The 27,254-nt window shown below is 36.3% G+C and overlaps 1 protein-coding gene across 1 annotated transcript; it reads right to left on the reverse strand.

The window, feature by feature from the left end:
* Positions 1–308: 308 nt before the first annotated feature.
* On the reverse strand, positions 309–26,134 carry LOC134797576 (acyl-CoA Delta-9 desaturase-like). Its single transcript, XM_063769864.1, has 8 exons — positions 25,939–26,134; positions 15,242–15,378; positions 9,652–9,764; positions 8,449–8,611; positions 5,140–5,313; positions 2,042–2,227; positions 1,440–1,600; positions 309–591 (listed from the first exon to the last, which is right to left on the reverse strand). Exons 2-8 carry the CDS (start codon positions 15,364–15,366, stop codon positions 374–376), a joined length of 1,140 nt encoding a protein of 379 aa, XP_063625934.1. The 5' UTR covers positions 15,367–15,378; positions 25,939–26,134; the 3' UTR covers positions 309–373.
* Positions 26,135–27,254: the final 1,120 nt, after the last annotated feature.

Genomic DNA, 27,254 nt, shown 5'->3' on the forward strand with positions numbered 1-27,254 from the left:
CCAATTTCCTGTTTAAACATTTTTAACATAGTAGGACCCATAATTCTAGTCTTCCCTCTTTCAAGTGGGCGTTTAGTACCCACAAAATAGGTATTTAACACAAAAGAGCAACACAACGGTAAGTATGCTTAACCATTTTCTGGCAGCCCACCATAATGCTGTGAACTTTCAATATTAGAAAATAGGATTCATGTTTTGTAAAAAAATAAAATAAATCACACAAACGAAGGTTGGTTATACCTACATTATTTAAAGTTCATTGAAGTTAATAAATAATAATTTAGTGCCTAATAGTAGGACTGCGGGCCGTATCGGGCCATTAGTGTCATTACCCTCTGAACTTCCTTCCCAAAAATGACCTCAGTGTTATCCGCTATTCTGATTTCTGATGTGATATTTCCACCAAGAGCCGGTCTTCCTCTGGCATGTCCTTGTCATCCCAGCCCCACACGGGGTTCTCGGGGTGTGCGTGGTCGTGGTCGTCTTCCACCTGCTTGGTCTCTTGCACGGACGGGTGGCTCCCGTCTCCTGTCCGCGCCACTCTGTTCTTGATCATTTGAACGGAGACGGTCTTCAAGTCGTACGCCCAACCTATGCAAACGTAAGCGCATAAATACAGGATGATTCATGAGACGTGAGCAGGACTAATCCTGCACACTCAGTAACTGATAATTGATCGATCACCGTCGTATCTAGGAGAAACAACAACACTTTTTCCTATTTTTTAACTTTTTGGTGAGGGCAAATTTAATTCTCAACAATCATGGTCACCCTACAGGACCTAATTAATAAACATAAAACCTCTTTAACCGTAATGGCATTTTGATTACGAAGAAAATAAACTGTCAAACTTGAGTGAGATACGAGTTTTCAAAAGTAACCAGACCGTGATGACAGTAAATGACATTCATTTTGACACAGAATATCGGTAGTTTAGTATTCTAATTTTAGGGTGACCATGAATGTCGTAAAAAAATTAATAACTTTTTTTTCAACACGACTAGAAAATTAACGTTAACCTCACTAATACTGATACGAAACAGTTGCTTATAATGAACGATATGCGCAGTGTTAGTCCTGCTCACGTCTCCTCCTCATGGTGCGACTCTGATCATCCGGCCGTCTGTCTGTCACATTGCTAAATATAAAGAGGGGACAAAATTTCAAAACCTATTTAGAGTCAGAGGAAATTGCGAACTACCAACAGCAAATGTGCCTTCTAAATGTTTTTTGGCCTCCAAGTCGACAGTAAGCACCATGGCAATATTATTGCGGTTGTAGTTTCCGCCGTGCTCATTATCAGTCTGAGGGCCTACCACCAACATTGAAATATCAGACATCGTCTATCGTCCTCTATCGGCAGATAACGTGTTTCGAATTTGCGATCTTGGCGACGGCCTCTCGTCCTTAATAAAGTAAATAAAGCAATTAATGTGTACCGTATTTAGCTGCTAAGTCGATAACAGCCGTGGAGATGTTGGTGCGGTAGTTGCCGAGCTCTGCCGCCTTGTAGTCCCACGGGAACACGTGGTGGTAGTTGTGCCAGCCCTCGCCGACCGCGCAGATGGCCACGGTCACGTTGTCAGTGGCGCCTATGTTTCTAGAATAGCAATGGATAGTACCTATAGTAAACGTGTATATTATTTAGTATTGACAACTTTATGTTGCCTGATTCAATTGTTTATTGTGTAGGCACCTACTTGCGTTATAAAGTATAAGTTTAAACTGCTTTTGCAACATCACATAATAATATGGTTGCTATGCGTGACGGGGCACAAACCCCTATCCCTGCAAATATAAGTATGTATTACAAACTCTGTCTGTTACCTTTTCACACTGATGAAGATAGTTGGAGTCCCAGGGAAGGCCATGATAATACTTTCCGATGGGTATACATATATTATATCAAAATATGGCCATATCCAAGATCACATGTGCGAAAATCGATTTCTAGAAGACTTTTGGACAAAGTACCGACTGACTATTTGTCCATGTACGACTATCATCTTGGCTAGGCTCCGGTAATGTTGTAGTATCTTACTTGTCAAAAGGTTTGTTCCCCCAGATGTGCGCCGCCGAGTTGACCAGCCACGTGAAGTTGAGCGAGAGTGTGTACCGCCAGATGGAGGCCACGTACCACGAGGTCCACGGGTCCTCGCCCCAGCAGTACACCGGTATCCACGACGGCAGCAGGAAGCACAGGATTGGCATCACCACTAGATACGTTCTGTAATCAAATTGTACCAAATTACTCAGTTTTTAAAACCTGGACTGGCCGCATAGCTGATTAACTGTCTAAAAACACATTTTTTCAGTATTTCGTTCTTCCTAAATCATTGTACCTTTCGTTCTCACCTATGGTGCCGCCGCCGCCGTCGCTGGCTGCGCAAAGTCGTGGCCGGGCCGTAACACTACTGTTTAAAATTTTGTTCGTCACGTCTTTCGGCTATATCACAATCTAGCAATTATAGGTATACTAAAATTATACTATACTGCTGTATGCAGAGTAACAATTTATGCAATTAAAATAAATGAAAATTAGACATAATTTTGTGTTATTTTTCTATTTTACTCGGTCTTTGCAAATATACCTAATCTAGTTTCAATGTGATTTTTTTCATGTCATTGGTAAAAACATCTATCTAACAATTCAATATAAAAACTACAATTAGGCCCTAGCAATAGGACCGTCTGTTGTTACCTTTATCTAATTGTCTTTATTTTTGTTTCTGAGATTCAGAAATAAGAACACCCGAAAAAACTAAATTAATTTCCTTTACAAATTTCTGAATTATCATTTCAACCTAATCGATCTTTGAAATGCAAAACTACACGCCTACCTATTTTTCAATGAAATTGTAAGATGGTGTTTTCATTTATTAGAACCATCTTTTAATAACTGTTGTTGCGTTTTATTATTGTATCTTATATCGTTGTTTGTTATCACTGATTGCCACTAACTAGTTCGTGACCAATAATATGCACCCACCTATTATTTAACTACTAGGTACTGGTATAATTATACCCAGTAGGTAACTACTTGTATAAACTAAACACACACGGGTTACACAGTATATTGGTTTAATTATGCTCGATTAATCTCGATAATGTAGGAACTAAATACGTGCAATAATTAATATACCTACAAGAAACCTTAATAATTGAAATCTCAAGGGACCGGCAACTTTGTGTCATTTAATTAGGTCATACCATATATCCAGGTACAAAAACTGTTAACTCAATTATACAAGTTCTCGTTAATAAATGTTACGTTCTAGCTAGCAAATTTGTTTTATGGAGGTGCAAATAGCCATTAAAAGCTGTTTTCATATCTCATGCTCTGAAAGTGGGTCGTTGTTGTTCTAAAAGGTGCGCAGAAAGTGATACGTTTATGCTCTAGCGCAGAAAAGTGGTGTACTCCTCTGCGTCCCCGTCCCACGAGGCACGAACAACTGGGTGGAAACAAAATGGAAAAATAGTGTCTTTATTTCCTCGCCTGTAACAATTGGTAATTCTTTAATTTTACTAATCCCACGTTGATCCTTTTTTTTATAAAAAATGATGTAAGTAAATTGTTAAAACAAATTATTCTTGATTTCTTTCGTTGAATTCTATTTACTCGATTTCATAAGGCGGGAACCAAAAGGAATACACCAAAAATATTTTTTTTAACCTTACACTTGCGTAAATGAGCAAAGGCAGATTCTTATACAGCCACAGTTAAACGTTTGTACGATATTAAATTGGTTTTTAAAGTTATTTAGCACTATATTCATGAAAATAAAATAAAATACAAGATAAAAATTTCTTATATCATTAATTAAATTGTTATTTAATATTTAAAATACTTTTATTATATTATTAGGTGGTGCGACGCACCAAGGTCGCGGTACGGTCCGGTAGTCTGTGGCGGCTTTTAGAACGAAAAAGTATAAAATTAAAAAGTAAGAGGCAATCCCGCTGATTTTCGTACTATAATGAACAAATCATTTTAAAATTACTGCAGTTTGTTAAAAAATGTGTGTTTTCGTAAATACCTATTGCAATCTAAATGATTTGCGCTAGGCGTTATTAATCTTTACACATGTAAAGTCTCCGATTGCAAGTAAGTCCTAAGGTAAAAAATCATGGCTGTAGGTCTATTGGGTACTTCAATTACTGATTTTGCGAAATTGCCTTGTCTTGTGTGGTTTCCTCGCATTCGATATGAAAAGTAGAGTGTTTAACTCGGGTGAAAGGCACCATTTCCGTCTCGGACTATTGGCGCTCTCACTGCGTTCGAGCGCCAAACTACCTCGACAGAAATGGGTGCCTTTCAACCCTTGGTTAACAATCTACTATTCTCATACTCGTATTCTACGTGGTTTGCTGGCTTGCACTTTTAAACTACGTTAATTATTACTAGCAAATAGGTATACTCGTATTCGTTGTTGTCCAATGTTTGGCTTTACTCTGCAAGTTGAATGTAATGTCACACTTTGAACAACTTTTACAACGCTCGTTTTAGTTGATTAAATCATGAAATTTTCTACGGAACAACCAATTTATTTTGGAGACTCCGGGGGAGTCTATAGGAAAAGTGGTTCTCTTCTCTAAAAAAATGCTCACTGTCTAAACAATCTATGTTTGACAGCGATGAGAGACCTTATCTCATAATACCCTGATCCCTAATCATGTTGTCCTTCCCGTGTTTAGGCCTTATATTTCTCGCTTTCTGCCTCAATCGGCCCGATTCGAACTTTAAGATACTTACGTCAGTTAATAGATCTAGATCTAGATAGACGTTTTTGTTTGAAGAAACGTCACATTTGACACTGACATATCTAATCCATATCGTTTCTATATCTATTCATTGATGTATCTTAAAGTTCGAATCGGACATTACTGGTCGGAGAAGTGAACAAACTCTATATATATACTGATGTATCGCTATATACTCAATTACTCATTAGATTTTATTATATTTCAGAGTTTTTGTTAAAATAAGAGAAGAGCAGTAGGTACCTCTTAAGACAGGTAATAATTAACTTAAAAAGAGGTAAGCTGCGGACGAACAGACGGATGGACATGGCGACACTATAAGGGGTTCTAGTTGACGACGACACCCTAAAAACGGAGTTTTCTAGGGTCTAAACTTACTTCTTCTGAAACATGACGATGGGGTCCTTCTCAAGGTCGGACATGTCAATTTGGGCGCCCTTCTCGAACACCTCCTTGTGCTTGCGGACCATGAGCCAGCCGATGTGGGAGAAGAAGAACCCGCGCCGCGCGTTGTGCGGGTCCGCGTCCGTCTCCGTGTACTTATGGTGGACCCTGTAACAGCCGTAATGTACCGATAACAAGTATTCAATTTAGAGTTTTTCTTAACACATAAATAAGCTATAAAATATATAATCAAATCTTGTTTTTTTAGTCAAAACAAGTTCTTTTTGTTGATGTTTTCGCATGAAAAGAAGATGGAATTTTTCAGGCGTAATGACCCGTGAAATATATAAATTTCTACAGTCATATGTCGTATGTTATTTGAACGAAGAATGCGAAAAACGAAATGTCAAATAAAATGTTTTGTTGCTAAGATATTTCAATATTGAATAATTACGACTTGTCACTCGCGCGACATGTTTCGGAGAGCCTAGGTCTCCTTTCTGAAGCACTAACAGTGCGAGCAGCGTTCACGACGGCCTTAATTGTAACGCGTACTGCGGCGCGCCGTAAAATAATTCAATATTAGTATGTCTCACAACAGTTTAAATTCGAATATTTCAATATAATGTAGTTATACATGTATTTTTTTTTCCTCCACTTGGTACGTAAGGTACCTGATTTAGCTGGGCAACCAGTGAACAATTTCTGAATGTATAGGTACCTACGTATTATCTAACATGAAATAACAAGAGCGAGAAAAATATAAATGACTTGTCATGCCTGCATATGTCAAAAGCCAAGCCAAAGTGTGTCAAGTTAACATTCCGGAAATATGTGTATGACACATAATTATTGTAAAAACATTAAGGGGGGGTAGAGCCAGGAAATTAGAAAGGAAACTTTCTTATTCTAAAATTATATTAATAAGATTAGACAGGTTTCCGTGTTTTTTTAAGGTTCCGTAAATCCGATCCTCAAAGGGAAAAAAACGGATCTCTTATAGCAGCGGTCGGCAACCTTTTTTTGCGTAGTTTTAGTAGCGTAGTTAACGATGAGTAAGTTGACGCGGGCCGCACTTTGTTAATATTTATGACTTTATCAGACATTGTCGTTTCTCAATATTACATAGCCAGAGAGGCTCGCAGGCCGCAAGTGACAGTTTCACGAGCCGCATGCGGCCCGCGGGCCGCAGGTTGCCGACCGCCGTCTTATAGGATCAATCGTGCGACTATCTGTCCGACCCTTCCCCCTCCCCCCTTTATCTCCGAAACTACTGTGTCTAAAATATTGAAAAAAATACACTAGATAGTTCTTTACCTATAGATGACAGGAAAACCTATTACAAATGTGCAGTCAAGCGTGAGTCGGACTTAATTACTTAGTTTTTGATCCGAACCCTACGAGTTTTTAAAGCCTTTTTTTTTTATTCACGTTCCACATAAAAAAATACATAGTCAAAAATTGGGTAATTTACGGAACCCTTGTAACGCAAGTCCGACTCGCACTTGACCGGTTTTTGTTTCTATCTAGGCAACTTTAACCTTTTAAGGTTTTGGTTTGTAAGTTTAGTTTTCGTGTGAATAATTTTTTAACATAAATACTACAAACTACAATTTTGCGTTAGCCCCCTCTTAATGTATAAAATAATCTACGGATTTAAAATATGTTACAACTAAAAGTAACATGTGTAAAAACTCGATAAACATTGAAAGCCTCGCTGTTCGTGTTAAACTCGAGAACAATTATTGATATTATACTAGTGTTGTCCGAACGTTAATTGCAATTAACCATTATAAATGGAACCCTAAACCGTAACGGACGGTTACAGTTTACGGTTCAATTTATAATGGTTAATGGCCAAAAATGGTTAATTAAATTAACGTTTCAGCCAACACTGATACCTACGAGTATTAATGAGGGTTAGCGTGGAAGTTTATTTCCGGGAATTGATTCAGGTAAAATCAGCGCACGAAATGGGCAAAAATACGAGAGATTACCGAGAAAATCTTTTAAAAATAATCATCTCCTTTTACTTTGCAATAACATTTTTTATACATCAAATTAAAATATTATTTTAGTGGATTTTTCTTCACTTTCTCTTTCGTATTATGAGAAACGAGTTTGTCACTAATTAATTCGCCACTAAAGGATAATTTATGAAGGTGTTGTATTTACCTATCAGAAGTCACGAATTCCCTTTTACTTTCCACAATGTTTCGTATTTAGGTATTAGATAATCTATCACTATCGCGAAAACTCGAAGTTCAAGTTTTTATTAGCATAGGTGACGCTAAACATCCAGCGGCTAAAGCTTCTTGTAATTTATTGTTATAGGAAAAAAAGATATAACTTATAATTCAACTCAATCTCCCCTTTTGGATAGGTGCAAATCGACTTAGAAAATTAGATAAGGTACGAATCTACATAGTTTAAATCACTGGTATAAGTGACCTGTCATACGTACCGGTCGATTCGGAAATTTGATTCTTAGTCGCTTTCTTAAACCTTAAAACGATGTGTGTAAAAGTAATGTAAGCGAGTATTGGGTATTGGTGATTTCCCGGATGCACCGTGTGGCAATGCGTAAGAATTTCTTGCCCCCCTAAAATTGAGTCATAGAATATACATAATATAATTAATTACTGATTGTTTGGGGTCAAACAATACTGTTAACCATTCTCAAGGCGTATTTTCAGCGGAACGTTTACGTGTGACGGTAGGAATTTGTGTGTAAGGAAATGGCAAAATTGTTCTGGACCTAGTGCGCCCAATATAAAATAAAATAAAAGTGTTTTTTCTTGGCCCAATGTTATTCTGACCCTATCCGACTTTATATATGAAATACGGATGCGGGAATAAAAATCAGAATCAAATTAAAGAGAATTTCATGGCGACACGTGTCCGGTTTTTGAAAAGAGAGCTTATTATGAATGAAAGCGTTTACATGCTCTTATCGCCCTCGGGCAGGCTCAGGTCGCTTAATAGAAATAATAACGTCCTCGCAATATCTATAATTTTTTAAGGAAAGATGTTTTTGTTGTATATTTGCTTTAATATACAATGCTTACACTTGGCTTACAATTTGATAAGCTAGGTAGGTGTACCTAGGCTAGTGTGTTTCTAACACATTACAAAAGACTAATTACTATTAAAGATAAATTTTCAAGTACTTTGGAGTCTTTGATAAAATTTAGGTTTGTTGCGCCAAATGTCTATCAAAAATCTTACGTGTAAATCTACCGTCACGCTAATGGCAGAAATGGGTTAGATGTGAAGCATATAACTGGGCTACAGATATCTAACCTGTGATCCCGGACCCACTCGTAGATGTGGTTCTGGAAGGCCATGGTCTGGAGCAAGGCGAGCACCAAGCGCATGGGCCAGCGCGCCTTATACGCGCGATGCGCCCATAGTCGGTGTGCGCCCACGGTCACACCAATGGCTGACAGGAGCGTAAATATTACCGCTGTAACATATTAAACCACTACGTTAGAATCTCATGATATAAAACAATTTTACTGGATTATATTACGTATAATAAATTTTTAAATACACCCGGACGTTTCCGTCGCGTCTAGGCGATAAAATACGTAATATAATAATAATGTAATAATGTAACCATAATATAATAATGTAACCATCACAGTAATCGAAGAGAATGTAACGTAAGCATCTTTAATTTAGGGATCGACAAACGACTCGCGAGTCACATGCATCTCTTTGAACCTGCAAATGCGGCTCTACAAAACACCCAAAAATGTACCTTGTAGGACTGATATCAACATTTGAGGCTCTTTGAGATTCCTAATAACGATTACTTATTTGTAATGCGGTTGGCTCTCCTCTTCAAAAGTTTGCCGACGAGTTCTTAATCTAAATCTCTTAGACCTTATGAGAGTTTAACGACTTCTACACAGGCAAACACGCGGGTCTTTAAAAACTCCGGCCTTAATACACCGGCCAAAAGCTAACGGGATACACATTTTCCAAACATACTAATTTAGGTGAAACAAATAACATGCGAGAGGTAATTGGTCTTAATCTAAGTTTTCAAACAACGACAATGGACTTGGTGACTATAAACTCTGTATCTTTAGGTATTTAAATAAAAGTAAACAAAATCTACCCTCAAATGGCTCCTTAAACCAGTTGAGGGTAGATGAAAACATTACATGATCAAATAATGTAGGTTAAAGTCAGGTCGTTTAGTGACTGATCCAGGCGGATTTGTATTTGGTCAGTTAACCAATAAATGTTATAACTACCCGAAAATGTACAAATTATTTGTATACTTTTATTTAAATACCTAAAGATACAGACTATAGGAACATAACTTTCATCAACTTTATGACTGTCGTAAAGTTATTTAATTAAGTCTGCAAGTAAGCAGCTAGAAGGTTTCAAATAGCCTCAAGCGTATGATCAACGGTAGAAATAAATGATCAAAGAGATATTTAATTGTCTATTGTCTTTATATTGTAATTAACAATTTAATACAAATCTTACCAAAGATAGGTGTCCATAGCTTGACATTGCCGGTGAAAATGAGATAGGAACCGTAGATAAGACCGATGTGCAGATATACGAACGCCAGAACATTTCTCCACACAATCTGCCACCTGGAACGAAAACGCTTTCTTAGTTTATGGCAGTTTATGGTCTGTGTACATCATCATCATCATCATCATAGGCCTTTCAGTATATTGCAGACTATACAAACAGTGTCAGGCAGGGCGACAACGTTTTTCATGGCTGTATAAGCCAATACAGGAGCGGCAATCACGACCGCAAAACAGGCAGGTGTATAGTGTGTCCGTGGCGAACAGTACGGCTACCACCAGTTCTGACATTGACAGATACGCTCGCGTCTACGTAAATTACTTTCTATACATCTCGCTTGCACTAATGTGCGAGTACGAGCGAGATGCATAGAAAGTAAGTTACTTAGACGCGAGCGTATCTGTCAATGTCAAAACTGGTGGTAGTGGTTCAGATGTCGGGATGATGACGCTTGGCTCGCTTACTTGCGAGTGTCTTAAACCAAGCGTCATCGAGTACAATCTGTGTAGAGTATTGGGCCCCATACATTCCACGACTCTTCTCTTTCCGCACAGACTCTACAATCGAGTTCATAAAATAGGAATATATTTCTTTATCTTAATCCATTGCAATAAGGTGAATAAATTTATACCTACGTAGGTATGAACTCGGCTGTTAATTAACCATTAATTTTCGCTGGACATACATAGGGGTTTAATGGATATCTCTTGTCCTCTATCGTTGGCTTTCGTTTCATCCGTTGTAAAAGCGACTCACCGGCGTGATATCTCGTTACAGTATCATATCGATACCCTAGTTCACAGTCGTACTAATTACGCGGAATATTTGGCTGTAATAACAACTTTATGTCTATGCATTATGGTACTAATTACAACAAATTTATCTTCGAAATTAGTACGATTGTGAACCAGAGTACCGATAGGTATATATGTATACCTATATAAATCCTAATATCCTAGGATTTATATATAAATCCTAAGAGAAGGAACGTATAATGAGCTAAATATTATTTGTATTTTATGGCATATACCTATATGTATGTTGCTCAGGATCTTTTACCTTACAAATATTGGCTACCCATACACTTTTGCTAATCAGATGTCGATGTTTTCAAGGTATGGGAGTACAATTTTTTTTCCCGCGATTTCGGGATTAGCTCCTTAGTAAAAGTTGCTCAGTTTATACCTATATATTTACCTCGCGATGGATAAGGGTTCAAAACATCCCGTACATCTCCTATCTAATAAGAATGATGATGCCTTAGATTACCTTATTTAAATTGTGTAGGTACATATGTGTGTGACCTTGACGGAACAATATGTTATATGTTATAAAAACGCACCTATCTATATCCTGACATCAAATATCGACCTGCCACAATATCAAATCAAAAACATATTTATAATCTGAATGGTACTCCCCTTTGCGCAGTTTGAGGAGTAAATAAACATTGCAGAATAGTACAGCAGCGTGTGCTGAGTAAAACTGCACTTACATTATATCTATCTATTTCTTTATGTAATGGCTTTAAATACGCTGCGCAGCCTTTGAACTCTGTGATTTTCAATTAAGTATTTAGATGACTACCATTTGGCGGTCAGAAGTTTACCTACTACTAAAAACATTTTCGTGGCCCTACTACGCCTGCTTGAATCATAAAAGACGATAGGTAATTTCATACCTAGATCCTAGGTGTCGTTTAGACGTCAAAAGAAAAGCCTTTTTTGAGAGACCTATTTAAACATGAAACAAACGAATCCAGTAAACGTAAACGTTTTAGAGTATATAAACGCGCGTGTAAAGTTCATTGGTCAAAGTATTTTTTTAAGTAGGTAGATCGTCTTAATCTTATACTCTGAACTGCTTAAAACTAAGTTTACGCCATTTGATACTCGTAATAACACTACTAATCACCACAATTAACGTTTCCTAATTATTTTGTCCACAAACAACCGCAATGTTTTAATGTCGCAACGTGAACCTTAATGATTTATTTATTTATTTTTGCATGGATTGATAGTAATTATGATAACGATTGATGTTTAGCAATAGGGAATACTACTGATGCATTTCTCAACAAGACTAAGTAAATACGTATGTAATAATATTGACTTTTGGACTGCAAACCTGGCGTTCGCAATCTTGTTGAAGAGGTTTCTATGAGTAAGTTGAATACGGTTGAGGTTAAATTAATCCTTAGGTATTATGAAAAGTATAAAATGTATTTTGTACCTTACACTACTACTTGAACTTTCGTACTTATACGCGAGGTTTACACGCCAATAAATATTATTACCTATTTGCTTATTCATGGTTAGAGAAATGCATTACTAGTAATTACCCCATAAATGTTGTACTACACATATATTAATGCTTTTTGTTTCATACCTTTTTATTTTCAACCATGCGATATAGTACATTACGATACAAGAGCGAAAAATAGGAAATTTAAAACGAGTGGCGATAATTAAAACACGATTGAAAGGAGTGTTTTAAATCGACACGAGTTGCGAATTACCTATCTATTCGCACATGTATACAACGTTTTACAGTACATGTGGCATAGACATAGTTGCGTCATGCATGAGCTTATTATCGCACTAGTGCGGTAATGTAGCCCCATATAAGGGGATGGACATAGGGTAGTTTTTATCCCAGAAATCCCTCTTTAAGGGGGTGAAAAAGGGGGTGAAAGTTTGTATGGGAAATCAATAACCGCTGAACCGATTCGGTTGAAATTTGGTATACAGATAGTTTGAGTCCCGGGGAAGGATATAGAATATTCTAGAACATTCGAAAGTATTCTGGATTGTTCCACAATGATCTAAAATGTTCTCAAATATTCGACAACATTCCAGAATGTTCTGAAATGCTGTGGAATGCTCTCGAATACTATCGAATGGTCTGGACTATTCTAGAAATGTCTAGCCTCCTATACCCAAGACAGCTTCGAATGTTCCAGAATATTTCACAACATTCGAAAGTGTTCTGGAATATTTAATTACACAAACGGGTCTACCGCGATATAATTTCATTGTTTTTACCTTTAATTCCGACGTTTCAGCTGAGTTGCACCAGCTGTGGTCACGGAAAGACTGACGTCCCAACAAATGTCAACCGAGATACAGTGAAACCTGGTTAATTGGCACCTGGATAAATGGAAAACCTCAATAATTGCAACCAAAAGTCCGGTCCCGGTCCCTTGAGATCAAAAGGCCTCTATAATTGAAATTTTGGAACCTCTATAATTGCTATTTAGATTTTAGTGCTTTTCGTAATTTTGCCTCTGTAATTGACCACATTGCAACTAAGACCTCTATAATTGACACTGTGCTAAAAAAATCCGTTATTATTGCTCTTCTTTTTACCTCTATTATTGAAACGAGTCTTACTTATTACGTCTGTAATTGAAATAATGTAGTTGTAGACAGCAGAAACAATATTTTAATAGCAATGATCATTTTATTTATATCTTCATCCAGAATTCAATTATTTTATTGGGTATCTATCACAGCCTGTAGTAGGTGAAATAGTTTTGATTAAATCAAAAACAAAGTATGCTTTTTACATTCTAATAAAACTTTCTTCTACAATTGAAGGGAATTTTTTAAAGCCAAATGATTAATAAGAAAATAAAGTAGTAATTAATGTAGTGTAAAAGTGCAAGTACCTATAGACAGAAGCCATATATAGACCAGAAAACCAGAACGTAAGCGTGTAAATCTACTTTCAATGGTTATTTGCACCTCCATAAAAGAAATTTGTCAGAACGCAACCTATATTAATGAAAACCTCTATAATTGACACAACGAGTTTTTGAACCTCGTTAATTGACACGACCTGCTTAAATGAAAAACCTGGTTAATTGACAAAAAATTGCCGGTCCCTTGAGATTTCCAGGTTCCACTGTATTAATAAAACAACACTAAACTACCCGAAATTAGTTTATAAAAATGTTCGGGGTAGACAAAGAATTTGCAGCTACCCGTTAAAGTTTAATGTTTATTGTCCACGGCACGACACGCAACACTCACAGTATCCGTACACTGGTCCGAAGATATATCCGCTGGTTTCAACATTTGAATCACTGGTCCCCAAGTAGACGATAATTTGTACCCGTCCTCTCGATTGAATTTTTTAGACCCGTAGACCCGACCCGTTTGTGTAATTAAATATGTGTACAAAACGCGAGAGTTTAAAGTGTTATAGTGTTCTGGAATATTCCACAATGATCTAGAATGTTCTCGAATATTCGACAACATTCCAGAATGTTCAGAAATGCTGTGGAATGCTCTCGTATACTCTCGAATGGTCTGGACTGTTCTAGAAATGTCTAGCCACCGAGACCCGAGACGGCATCGAAAGTTCCAGAATATTCCACAACATTCGAAAGTGTTCTGGAATATTCCACAATGATCTCTAATGTTCTCGAATATTCGACAACATTCCAGAATGTTCTGAAATGCTGTGGAATGCTCTCGAATACTCTCGAATGTTCTGGACTGTTCTAGAAATGTCTAGCCTCCGAGACCCGACACCTCACCAGGTACAAATTTTTCTCCATACTTTATCAACTTCTCCAACTTCTACAACTTCTTCAACTTCTCGAACCTCCAAGTTGGAGTGGAGGTGGAAGTGATGTTAAGATACAAAAATATGTCTATGTCTGATCTGTAAAGTCGGTTTACGGACGATAATTTTGCGTGATAACGTCATAAGAAAACATTACCATAACATTACATAACGTTACCATGGAGATCTGTCCACAACGTGACCATGGAGATTTGTCCACAACGTGACACTTTTTCGTGCAAGCATTTATAAGACGTTATCACGTTAAAATTAATAAATAAAAGAAAATAATATCTTAAATTAAAAAGGGCTCAAAAGACAAATAAAATAAAAAGGCTCGTTACAAATAAAGAAGGTTCGCATTTTTGACTAATTAGTCATCCATTTTGGGGTTGAAAAGAAGGATGTAATAAAAAGCAGATTTGTTTAAAAATTATGGTACCCAAATTACTAATTCCACGCAGACGAAGTCGCGGGCAAAAGCTAGTTAGACTATAACATCGCGAATTACAGAAGTAAGTACATACCTATATAATTATGTTTAAGAAAGTAACCCAGGGTGTCAAGTACTTTTGGCGCGTTGTTTCTTTTGCTACTATTGATGCGTACTGAACCTACATATAGCACCAGATTCAAAATAAAGTGTGTGGCAAAAAAAAAACATTTTTGGCATAAGCTTTTATCGCTGACTGTAATTTCTTTCCACGGGCAACTAAAACTCATCGCGACAACACAATTAGGTTTCGTTCAGAATTCCTATGGCCACCTCCTGTCTCCATCATCAGATCAGTTCGATGGTACCATACTCGTAATATGGCATTGTCACCCGACTTCCATGTGTATGCAAATTTTCAGGTTCATTGGAAGTTGGGAGGTGGGTCAAATTTAACTTGCAAGATTTGACCCGTATTGTAAGTTAATAAAAAGCTTGTAATGAATGAATGAATGAATGAAGTTGTCTCACTCGTAATCTCGTCGCTTGCCGGAACTCCTTCCTGTGAGTACGGCGTTCATGTTCTCGTCGTCCACGTACTTGTTCTTGGCCGCGAAGAGGCTGCCTGCCAGCGCGAGGGATGTCCCGGTCGTCATTGTACACTGATTCTGAAGACAAAAGCGACGTAAAGTTTAGTTTAGCCTGGTTTATTTAGGCGCAAGCCTAAGATTGCACAAGCAAATGAAATGACCTATTTCACATCGCTACGGCAACGAATTCTATAATAGTTATTTACGATAAAAGTGCCAAAAATAGGAAATTCGCAACGAGTGGCGGATTTTATCAAGACGACCGAAGGGAGTGTTTTAAATCGTTACGACTTGCGAATTACCTATTCGCACGTGTATCGTACAACATTTTACAGTACATATGGCCCTTTAAATTTTCAACGCAGTCACGTAATGTGCTTATAGCAGCTGGTATCGTAATGTAGCATCAGATGTACTGTAAAATATGTAAGTTAAAACATCGGTTTTTTTCAACATTTTGCAACATTTTACCGTAAACCTGCAGAGTCTTAGAGCTGCTTAATTTTGACGTTTCATTAATATCTGTTTCTTTAAAATAAATGGCTTCATATTGCCCATGATTGGAGAAAAAGGACGTAGTTTTATTTGTTAATTATGTTGAAACCAATTCGAAAACATGATAGATGAAATAGGATATTCAATTTTTAACGCACAAAGAGGAAGATATGTATTTGATAGATATGTATTAGATACCTATCAGTGAAATATCAAAAATATTCCAAATTCTCTTTAATGTCTCATTATTAGTGCCTTTACTATATTGCTTATTTCAGTCAAATGGAAAAATTTCAGGAATTCATTTATTGATATAAACTTGAAATTTACGCTTGTTCATCGAGGCGAGAGTTTAATAATTATCGAACCACTTTCGTATACAAAGCAAAACATTTTACCGAAATTACAAGTACAAAATAAGTAATATTTTAGCGATGCTGCAACAAGAAAGTCATATTATGATATTAATTACCGAATAGAAATTTAATGAGGTTTACCGACTGACCCACAACTTTACCTGAGTATTCGTCGTACTTGTCCACGATGTATCTTTTTATTACGAATAGATATCTTATCTTTACAGTACATGTGGTGCTACTTTACCGCACTAGTGCAATTGCAATAATTAGCATATTACGTACATGTCGAAAATTTAAAGGGCCATATGTACTGTAAAACGTTGTACGATACATGTGCGAATAGGCAGTTCGCGTCTCGTGTCTAATTAAAACACTCGCTCCAGTCGTGTTTTAATTTATAATTTATACCCACTCGTTGCGAATTTCCTATTTTTCGCACTTGTATCGCGTGTTAATAATCCTACAACTACAGGTAGGGGAGACCGAGGTGAGTTCTGTCAGAGGAGAGTTGTGACATAGTCGATCTTTTGGAATCTATTAACTAAAAACTAGGTCGCAATAGCGCGCGTTTGTTAGTTCAAGTTACGAGCTAACAAACGCACACTGTTGCGAGCTCGCTAACAGTTATTAGTTTCCAAAAAATCGACAATGTCACAACTCTCATCTGTCACAACTCACCTAAGTCTCCCCTATTTATTTATAAACAAGCAAGTGTTTGAAATATTAATAATTAATATACCATATAAAGGCATATGTAGTACATCTGTTATGTAATAGGTAAGAACACCTGATTTTACCCGACGCTGCAACAATCATCTGCTGTAGATGTCGGGCCAATGATGATGAAGAACGTTTAGGACTATCATACACCTATATTTATTTATAATACATATCTATTAGGTACGTACATACTTCTACATCTAACCTAAAACCATAAAGCGAAATTGAAAAATGGTAATGAAGTCATAAAAGTGAGTATATTAGAAAGGCTACTCTGGCTATTATATGGGGAAAAGAGACAGCACTTTACTTTCACATGCTGATATCATCACCAGTACGGTTACCATCAGTTTGTCACTGACATAAACGCCGTCGAGAACGTAATTTACTTTCTATACATCCCGTTTGCACTAATATGCGAGTGCGAGCGAGATGTATAGAAAGTAAATTACGTTCTCGACGGCGTTTATGTCAGTGACAAACTGATGGTAACCGTACTGAGCTCCCCCGTAGCGAGTACCATCTAGTCCAACTTAGATAAAAACTGGTCAAGCAAGTCCCTGAAGTTACTTCGTTAGGAATGATGGCCTACATTTTGTATTAAGTTTTTGTCTGGTGACCTAGTCGAAACATAAATACAAAGTCGATTCATCATCACTGTGCTATTTAAAAGTGACTGTTAGCGGATCGTCTCGTAGGTGCTAGTTATTATAAATTCTTTGTTCCTCATTTTAAGACCTAGACTACCAAACTACCTAACAGTTAGGGGTCCGCTAAGAAATGCCGTTACGAACAGATGTAGTTAGGTATCTAGGCACGGCTGATAAACAATGAATAAAAGTTAAAATGAACATACAATGCACAGATGCCTATTGTCTGTTGTATTTATCTAGGTGGTTATACAGTATGAATAAATAAAAAAATGATGTTAAGAATAAGTGGAACGAGACACAAGAGTTGTAAATCTTGGTGTTAGGTATGGTAACTGCACCAATCATGAATCGTTTAAGAAAAAAGTTGGAGTATGTATGATAGGTACGTTTAAAGTTTCTACCGCTCTGTGTTATAAGTATGAAAGGACAGGTACCTTTAAAGTTGAATATCCTAAGCGTCTTTTATGTTTTTCGACGTATTTAGTGAAATATACCGCAATTGGTTTTAACATAGTTAACAAATTAAAAATTATGTCTTTTTTAATTATGGACAACAAGGCGCCATTTCTTCAAATTTAAGCAGCGATGGAGTGGACTGTGTAGTAGGTATTAACATACCTAGTAAAATCTTGCCAGTGCTTAAAAACTGATGTTAATGTACAATTTTGCCAGTGTTTAAAAACTCATGATGTATATTTCATTTCTGGTAGCACGTCCATTATAGGGATGTTTACTATATTCCAACCTTTAACCTCCTGACGACCGGGTTTCAAAATTTGCCAGTAGAAATTTAAAACTACATACTCACTACATATAACTACGTCAAGATGACAAAGAGTCTAAATATAATCGGGGGCGTTGTACTACGTGTATTATAGTTATTTACGATACCTTACCTTTTCGCACGTGTATTCTACGTTTTACAGTACATATGGCCCTTTAAATTTTGGACATAGGCACATATTGTTTTGGACATAGGACGGTAAAGTAGCACCATATGAACTGTAAACTTCTGAAACGCCGAGAATGATAACGGATACGTAAAGAAGAAAATAAATCTGTTTGATAATGTTTATGTAATATTTACATTTCTACTCAGTGGATGAAAGCGTAGGTATATCATCTCCGCGTTTTGCCGACTTTTACTTCCGTCAGGAAAGTAAAGTCTTCAAAAATGGAACCTGTTATGCGCTTGACCTCTACTTCACTTTTGTCAATGCCTATACACTTTCACTGCAAGACCCGCCGGCGGCTCTGCGATCTGTGCCAAGTGCACAACGGAAATGATACGCCGCAGTTCATTCACTCCACGCCTCTACAAGTGCTACAACATAGCCTCAACTCTTTACTACAAACCTTTTGTAACGGTGAGAGAAAATGTCTACGAGCTAAAGATTTGTTTGCAGATATTACAAGTCACGTACGCAGTTTGCATTAATAAATGCAAATATTCTCGCTGGGTTGGTTAAACTAAACTGAATGCTTTCGTTTCGAGTAAACTGAAATTGTATGTTCATTATAGGTTAAGTTAGGTTAATAAATGTAACCTATAAAACATAGTTATTTTTAAATCCCAACAAGGTAACGTTAATCTAACTTTACTATTTTTTCGATCAGTTTACATAGTATGTCTTACTGACAGTTTAAATTCAATTAAATTCTGCATATTATTCTCGATGCGCAGAAAAAAAATGTTCAGTAACTAATACCTTACTTAGGTTATTCTGCTTTCTATCTTATATAATAATTTTATAACATACCTATCTACTAATTTATTCGTCAGTGAACTAATAAATAACTGATATTATACAGTCTGAGCAGTCTGACTACTGGAAGTGGGCCAAAATCGTTAGTTACGAATGAAGATTTAAATGAATACCATCAGTGTAAGTAAACGCGGTTACGGTTAGGTTATCGCTGAAAATGCTGTCGTATCTGCATTTGAAATTCATACAATTTTACCGCTTGTTCTTACACAATAAAATACACAATTGAAGCGTTTTTAAAGGGAGTTACTGCGGATAAAGTTAGCGCGGCAGAGTGCTTGGCCCTGGCCGAGGCTCCGAGAGCAATCAACGCTCAACTCAGCTGATGTTCATTTCACAAATTTGGTTCGTTCGTCACGCATCAAATAGAGTTAACTGTAGTTATACTTATACACCATAACAACCGTAAGTGACAGTGCAAAATCGGTGCGAATGTAGAATTTATTGCGCGAGAATACGGTAAACGAATGTAACTTACGCGTGTTATGCTTGGTATGGTTAGAGTTGCCATAATTAGTCGGAACTGATAAGGGACAGTGGTATTCTAGAGCAGGGGTCTCCAAACTTTTTTACCTGCAGAAACTTTCGCGGGCCACCGAGGGGGGGGGGGGGGGTGTTAGGCCAGACCGGTCGACAAAATACGGGACAAAAACGGTGACAGTCCCGTATATACGGGACGTATGGCAACCCTAGGTATGGTAGACTTGGTGTTCCTAAACTTATTCTTAGCGAGTTTGGAATAACCTGACATTAGTAGTAACCTGTAGGTATGTTATATTAAGAAACCTTACGTGTTTTATACCTATGTAACGTATGGTAAGTAATTCTTATATTTTTTTATTACCAGTTGATTATGGTGGTTGTATTTCTACAACCCTACCTATACATTGACAATTATGAATTTACTCGCTCTATATATTATGTTTTTCTGCTATAAAATAATCATCTATTTCATAGGTAGTAACTACACTCGTGTAAGAATGAATGAATATGGCTCGTTAGCTATAGGTAATTATAGAATTAAGAAGTTTTACACACATTTCAAATGGCTTTTTTATTTATTTGTGCTCATTAATTGTAATTTTTTGTTTGTTATTTAAGGTCACTGTGGCGAAGTCCGGCATACTTTATTTTTTTTTGACTTTGGAGTGATCTAGTTCCGTTAATTATTCACCTATGTTACTGCTTGTAATCGCATACGATGAAGAATTTAATAATTAATAGTTTAGCCTTAGTGACAGATCATTTCAAGCACAAATTAAGCAAAAACAATGACATTTTTTAAAATTCGGCGAGTAGACGGACTTCCCGTGCAGTTTAAGGGAAGTCCGTCTAGTTATGATATCAGCCAATCTATGGGTGTGTATATGTTCGTAGTCAAATTCCTAAAAAGAACGGATCAAGACAATGAAAAGTGTAAGTATTTTAAACTTGTCAATATACGGTTCAGATTCGAAATAAACACCATTTTTCTAAAACAAAGGCAAGTCCGGCATATACTACCAAGATGGGGTGGTAAACCTTTTTTGGAAAATATTTAAACATAATTATTTTTTTGATTTCTGAAATAAAAGATCAATAGTAATTTAAAAATGAATTTTAATCGTTTCTATTAATTTACTGAGATCAAAATTTAATAAAGTAACATCATGTGCAAAGTCAGGAGGATTTTTTGATACCTTATCAAATGGTTATAATATTAAAGTCGCAAAAACAGTTGGTAATCTCTGATTTAACGAAAGTCCGGCATATGACGGACTTGCCTTGAACATAATAGACGGACTTTCCAACTTAGTCAAATTTTAATATGATAAATTGTGGAACGTATAATTACAAAACTAAGCTAATTTCTGATATTTTAAAAATAGAATAAAGACAACTGGTTCTTATGCTACCTACGTAGTTACTTTCTGATGCACAATCTTTTCAAAAACTATTTAAAAAAATTTTTTCGAACGGTTGTCGCACTATGACTTCGAGTTCAAAACACGAAATGACTTGTTGAGGCGGATTGCTCTGAAGTTGGTTGTCACAGCGCCATCTGTTTTACAGTGACGGAACTAGCGTGAAAAACTGGTTACTCGACTGGACTCCAAAGTCGCATACGCCTTCAAATTCAAAAGTTATAACGTGTTGACGGACTTGCCTTGTAGACGGACTTGCCCACAGTGACCTTACTTATTTTTACGGTAACACAAGTTTAGCACAAAACTTATACATAACCGTAATTTTCCTTAACAGTCTTAATATTGTTTTCGCATAATGTTATGATTAAGAAATAAAATATATATGAAGTGAAAAAAAAAAACATTGACTATTTATACATGCGGTTACTGTTTAGTTTCTGTAGTGTTTAGCTTTTAATCTCTGTTTGCTAATTATTTTGTTGTGTAGCGCGTGAATCTTCACGTTGGTGCTAAAAGTTTCGAAATTCACTTTTCGAAGATGCTGTTTTGGGAAAGTACAAAGGTCATAATTAAACAACTTTCAGATATGTATTTAAACAGTTATGTGAAGAGTTTTTTCTCTGATTACAACTCGTAGTTTTTCGTAATTTATTTGCGTGTCTTCATTTGCAGATATATCGGAATGAGATACTTAGGTTACCTAATTAACTGGTTTCCTTTCTTCCAGGTAGGTACTATTGACATATATAAAAAGAATTAAACACAATACATGTAAGACCTAAATGTGTACTCTTCATGAAATTTCATTGTTTATTCTTCATCGTTCTAGTTGACTAAAACATACAACCTAAGTATATCCCACACAAAGATGAATATTAATCAAGTAGGTATAGTAAATGATTTAAGAACTTATTTTATTTTATTTAATACCAGACCGAATCTCTGCATTAGGTATTCTCGATATACGACACAAACTTTTCACGACTGGGATGTTGGCAAGGCCTGTGTAATAGGCGTTTATATGTCTGCACAGCAATTAACATTACATAAATCACTTTATTCCTACTTATTTATTATTAAATATTTATGCAGCAGAGCTATGTTTCATGTTAGCTAGATACCAACTATTTTACTTGTTAAGAATAGTTCGCAGATAAGTGGGAATTGGTATAATAGCCGTATAGTCGTAAAATATATATTGCATGGTGATGCTTGTAAATTTCTATTTAGAATTTGGATTAAATATGTACCAACAAAAAAGTGGGATCAAGTACAATATGTTTGTAGCTAAAATAAAATTGAAAATATGAACCCTCGGACTACAACTCTCATTTGACTATGTTTTTTTCACGTTATCACTATTGTTTGGTCCAGGGTTTTTGCTGAAAAGCCAGTTAATGGGAATAAATAACTAGCACTCGTACGTGAGCACAAATTGCCCATTATTCTATAGACATTGTGCAGAATCTGACAGAACTATGTTTTCAAATATTTTACGACACGTTTGTGAGGTCGTAAAATGTTTTCAACTTAAACTAAAGAGGTCAGTATCGTTTGGCTTGGCACGGTTTAACAAACGTCTCCACGTAGGACTCCTCCTATTATAATAAATCTGTATTCAAAGAACAACGAATTTGCTTCCTAAAAAAATATTGACGTGTTTTCCATAGATGGAACAATGGTGTGAGAAATGCAAATGCGGTGGGTAAATGTGTGAAGGGGTACACCGAGTGTATGAACTATAGGACCTCCACTAGTGATGTGCCGTTCCCGGGAAAATTCCCTTGGTGGGAAATTTCCCGGAAACGTTCCCGGGAAATACCCTGTTTGGGGAATATTCCCGGGAACAACGGGAAATTTCCCACGATTTTCCCAGGAATTTCCCATATGGGAATATTCTTTGTTCCCGGGAAATTCCCACGGCACATCACTAACCTCCACCCATGTTACTGAACGCACGCAGAGGTACAATCCGCTAGTAGGATGCAAGGAATATTGAGACTAATCAGATATTGGGCTCTTAAATAGAAAACTACATTTTAATAAAACTTTAAATCCCATTTCCCCTCATCCAAAATCTTTTCTTAGAGGATCTCTACCGACATCATTTGAAGAATATACGTATTAATCTCCGGAGACTAAATGTACATTACAATGTAAATATTCGTGCAATCTAATTTGAACGTTTCATGAACCAAATAAAGTAGCATTTCTTTTGTTTCATTGCTTTTTTAAACAGACGAAATTCGTTCGAATACTTATAGAATAAGGTTCAAATTAAAAGTTGAAAAACTTTCCACCCTCCAGATTTAACCTCGTAAGACCCACCGGTCTTACGAGGTTAAATCTGGTTAAATAGCTATACGAGCGTTTAAAATTTGATGATCATACTCTTAACGCCTGTGCGTGGTCTGTCAGTGGCTAAGTAAAGCAACTGGTTTGTATATACCTAAGGCAAATATTAAAGGTAATACTTACATTCGGATCTTAATCCATTAAAAAGCGGCTATTTTATATTAAATTTTCCGAACATAGCGACCCGTTTTCGTTGCACTTAAGTGTATTGTATATTTATTATCGGTGGGAGTAGGATTTTATTTACACATTATTTACCAGTATTTATACATTTTAGAAAAGTTAACATAAAACGTTTGTGTTCCGTAATTTATGAATAGTCAATCAATTGATGTTTCCACCCTCCCATCACAAAAAGAAATAGGTACGCAAAGCATATAAACATAACAAACCACCACCAAAAGTACAAAATAAGACACGTGTTTTTCCTCGATCTCTACGAGACATCATTATAAATTTTTGACCTATAATAGGTGCCTATACGTATACATATTTAGATAGTATTAAATAAATAAAGTTAGACCGAGGTAAGTCTGCAACCATTTAGATAGCACACGCAGTGCAAGTGTTATTTATATTACCTACGTCATAATTTCATAGAAGTTTGACATTTAAAATCACTTCCACTGCGTGGGCTATCAAAATCGTTGCAGTCTTATCTCGGTCTGACTCTATGTTCCATGTGTAGGTACGAGTATGTGTAACTGTGTAGGTAATTCGTTCACTTGTAACCAGAGTTCGAGGTTTTCAAGAAGATTGCGGTTAGAGTTATCTGTAAAAATGTGTCGGCTTGACTAAACTTGGTCACGACGTAAACGAATATAGTTGACTAACACGACTTGATACTTTTGGTGTTTGCGTTAGAATACATTGTTGGTATTGGTACTACCTAATGGTACCTACGTCCTGTGTATTGTTATGTTCTGTTTCAATTACATGGAATCAAAAATATTGTGAACATCTTAATCTTTCGTATCTTTTTTAGGTATGGGTGTAGGGAGGTGCTTAAATGTTTTTTTTACTGGAAAATAAAACTGACGGAAAAGCCTTTTATCACAATTTATTTCAGCAACCTATCCAATTTAAAGAAAATGTGTTCTATTGTTAACTCTCAAGCAGGTCGACTTTAGAACTCCAATTTCTGATATTTTTTTAAATTTTTAATAGAACGCTCAGAAATTATTTTACCGAAATTGCCAGATTAGCAATACTTACTGTTTTGGAATTTCGCATACCTACTTACACAACCTAATTTGATTTGTGTTTTTAAGTAGTCACAGTACTGTATTATGTATATGTATAAAAACCAAGACAAAATAAGGAGAAACGAAGGAACTAGGTCAAAATATACAGTAGGTACATAGCGTACTTAATTATTATTAAAGAGCTACATTCTGAGAAAATGTAATATTTTTTTAAATTTCAACCTCATTTCATTACCTATAAATGAAGATCCTTAAAGGAGACTAGTACCTACTTATTTTTTTTCTAGTGTCTGTCCGACATTATTGGTGTACCTAAATTTTTATCATTTTAGCTAAACAAATCTGTACTGTTATTTCAAGTAAATTGCATCGTTGTGAAAGTAATAAATCAATATAAATAAATTAGTTTACTGAAAAATGTAGGAAATAATCAACCGCGCTACATCGCGCTAGACGCATCGCTCGCAATAAGCCGCACGACTGCGGTCCAGCCCGCAATGAACATCGGCGTCACTAGCTCTTCTCAACACAGTTGTAATTTTTCTATTTTTTTGGCTATATTTACTCATGAAGATACCTGTCGGACATTTTATTAACGTCGGTAATTAATCCACTACCAAAAGGTTTATTGGGAAGATCATTCTTTGGTTGTAAGACCGCTGATTGTGTTTGGTATCTCTACTTTTAAGTTTGTTATTAGTACAGTTTTCTTTCATTAAAGCATTAGCATCAAAATTAACGGATCAGACTACGCGTTAAAAATATTTACCATTCTCTAATTAATAGCTTAACAAAAATATATGTCTCTTATGTGTTCAACATATTAGACAACTATTACTTATATATTTCTCTATTTAGAAAAGTATTCCATGATGTAAGATACTTTTGGAGCGTTGTTCCATCCACTACTATTGATGCTGATTGTACAATAAAGAATATTGTAATTTTATGTTAAGGGAATTACCTCGTTTATTTATCTCCAAAAAAGGTTATTTCGATCTAATCAACTTTTTTTAAATTATTTACTAATGTTTAAAATGTTCATATCTACCTATGGAAATATTAATGCCAAATAAAATTAAGATAATCTTAACTTACACCCTATATTATATTAAAATTTCACAAAACTTACTATTTAACTGTCACTAACAATCTAAATATTATTTCAATATACGTACCAACTTTCAAAAATGACGTCGCGCTAAATCCGAGAGAGAAGAACACACACTAACATAACATGCACATTGACGTGAAAGTAATTAATGCAATAAATATTAGACGAGCGCCCGTGACATTGGTGTGAGAGAGCGGCGAGCTTTAGTCGGCGCTCGCGCCGCGCCTCGTACTTATAGCTTCGGGCTTCGAGCACTTTCCCCACCACGGAGTTTTCTCAAAACATGGTCCGAGCAATGTCAAGATGACAGAGAAAATTTTGGATTCTCATTTTGACAGCTTTTAAAATTAAAGGCGGAGACATACAGGGCTGAGTTTAGCATGCTGAGTCTTACTGTCTAATTACTACGACTAAAGTACTGGGACAATCGTCTTTTTTTAGACTTTTTCACTCGCCAAGCTAAATTCAGCTAATTATGTCTGACGGCTTTTACCTACATACACTATGTATGACCGAGGTATGACGCTATTATCTACTAAAAATGTTGAAATATGTAACCATCTAGGTACCTTACGGGTGCAGCGTAAAAATTAACTTTTGATTAACTTAACTTTGCTATAAAATCATGCACATGATTTTATAGTAGGATGAAAGACGAGACGCGGAACGAGTTAAGGATGACTCACACTAAACCGGGCCGGGCCCGGACCGAGGCGGGCGACATGTCATTTTCTATGACGGCTGATCGGTGATAAGGTAGGAAGCTCCGGCCCGACCCCGGCCCGGTCTAGCGTGAGTCATCCGTTAAGCATACAATGGAATGTGTTTGGACCCTGATGTACCAATGTTTTCTATATACTTATTATTCGTTTTAGCACATTTTGTTTTGTTCTATACACATAACAGCATATCTTTCGTTTGCGATCTTGGGGTTAATTGGCCTTGCAAAAGTTAGTCAGTATGGTAAAAGTAATAGCAAAAGTAACTAAAGTAAAAGTAAGCAAAAGAGTAATTAAATACCGGCGATATGCTAGAGTCTGTTCGGAAAGAGAAGTGTCCTGTAATTGGGCGCCATACATTCCACGACTTCTCCTTCCGCACATATTCTACGGAGTTTTGGAATTAACAATAATTATTGATAACATGAGTGACGAAGTGTTGTTTGAAATTAATTAATAAGTACTCATTTTTAGTAGGTGTTTGTAAAGTTGTGCCAGTGGTTGAAACGCCCCGCTACCTGACCTGACCCATTCTGTGTTCTCTTGTAATGTTAGATTCATTGTTGTTAACGCTACTAATTGGTACCTAAACTACTACTTACACTATTGGGACTATGACAAATTTGCATTATTTACTGTTCCTACATAAAATTTAGTTGGC

The sequence above is a fragment of the Cydia splendana genome, chromosome 1, assembly GCF_910591565.1.
Source record: "Cydia splendana chromosome 1, ilCydSple1.2, whole genome shotgun sequence".
Taxonomy (NCBI): domain Eukaryota; kingdom Metazoa; phylum Arthropoda; class Insecta; order Lepidoptera; family Tortricidae; genus Cydia; species Cydia splendana.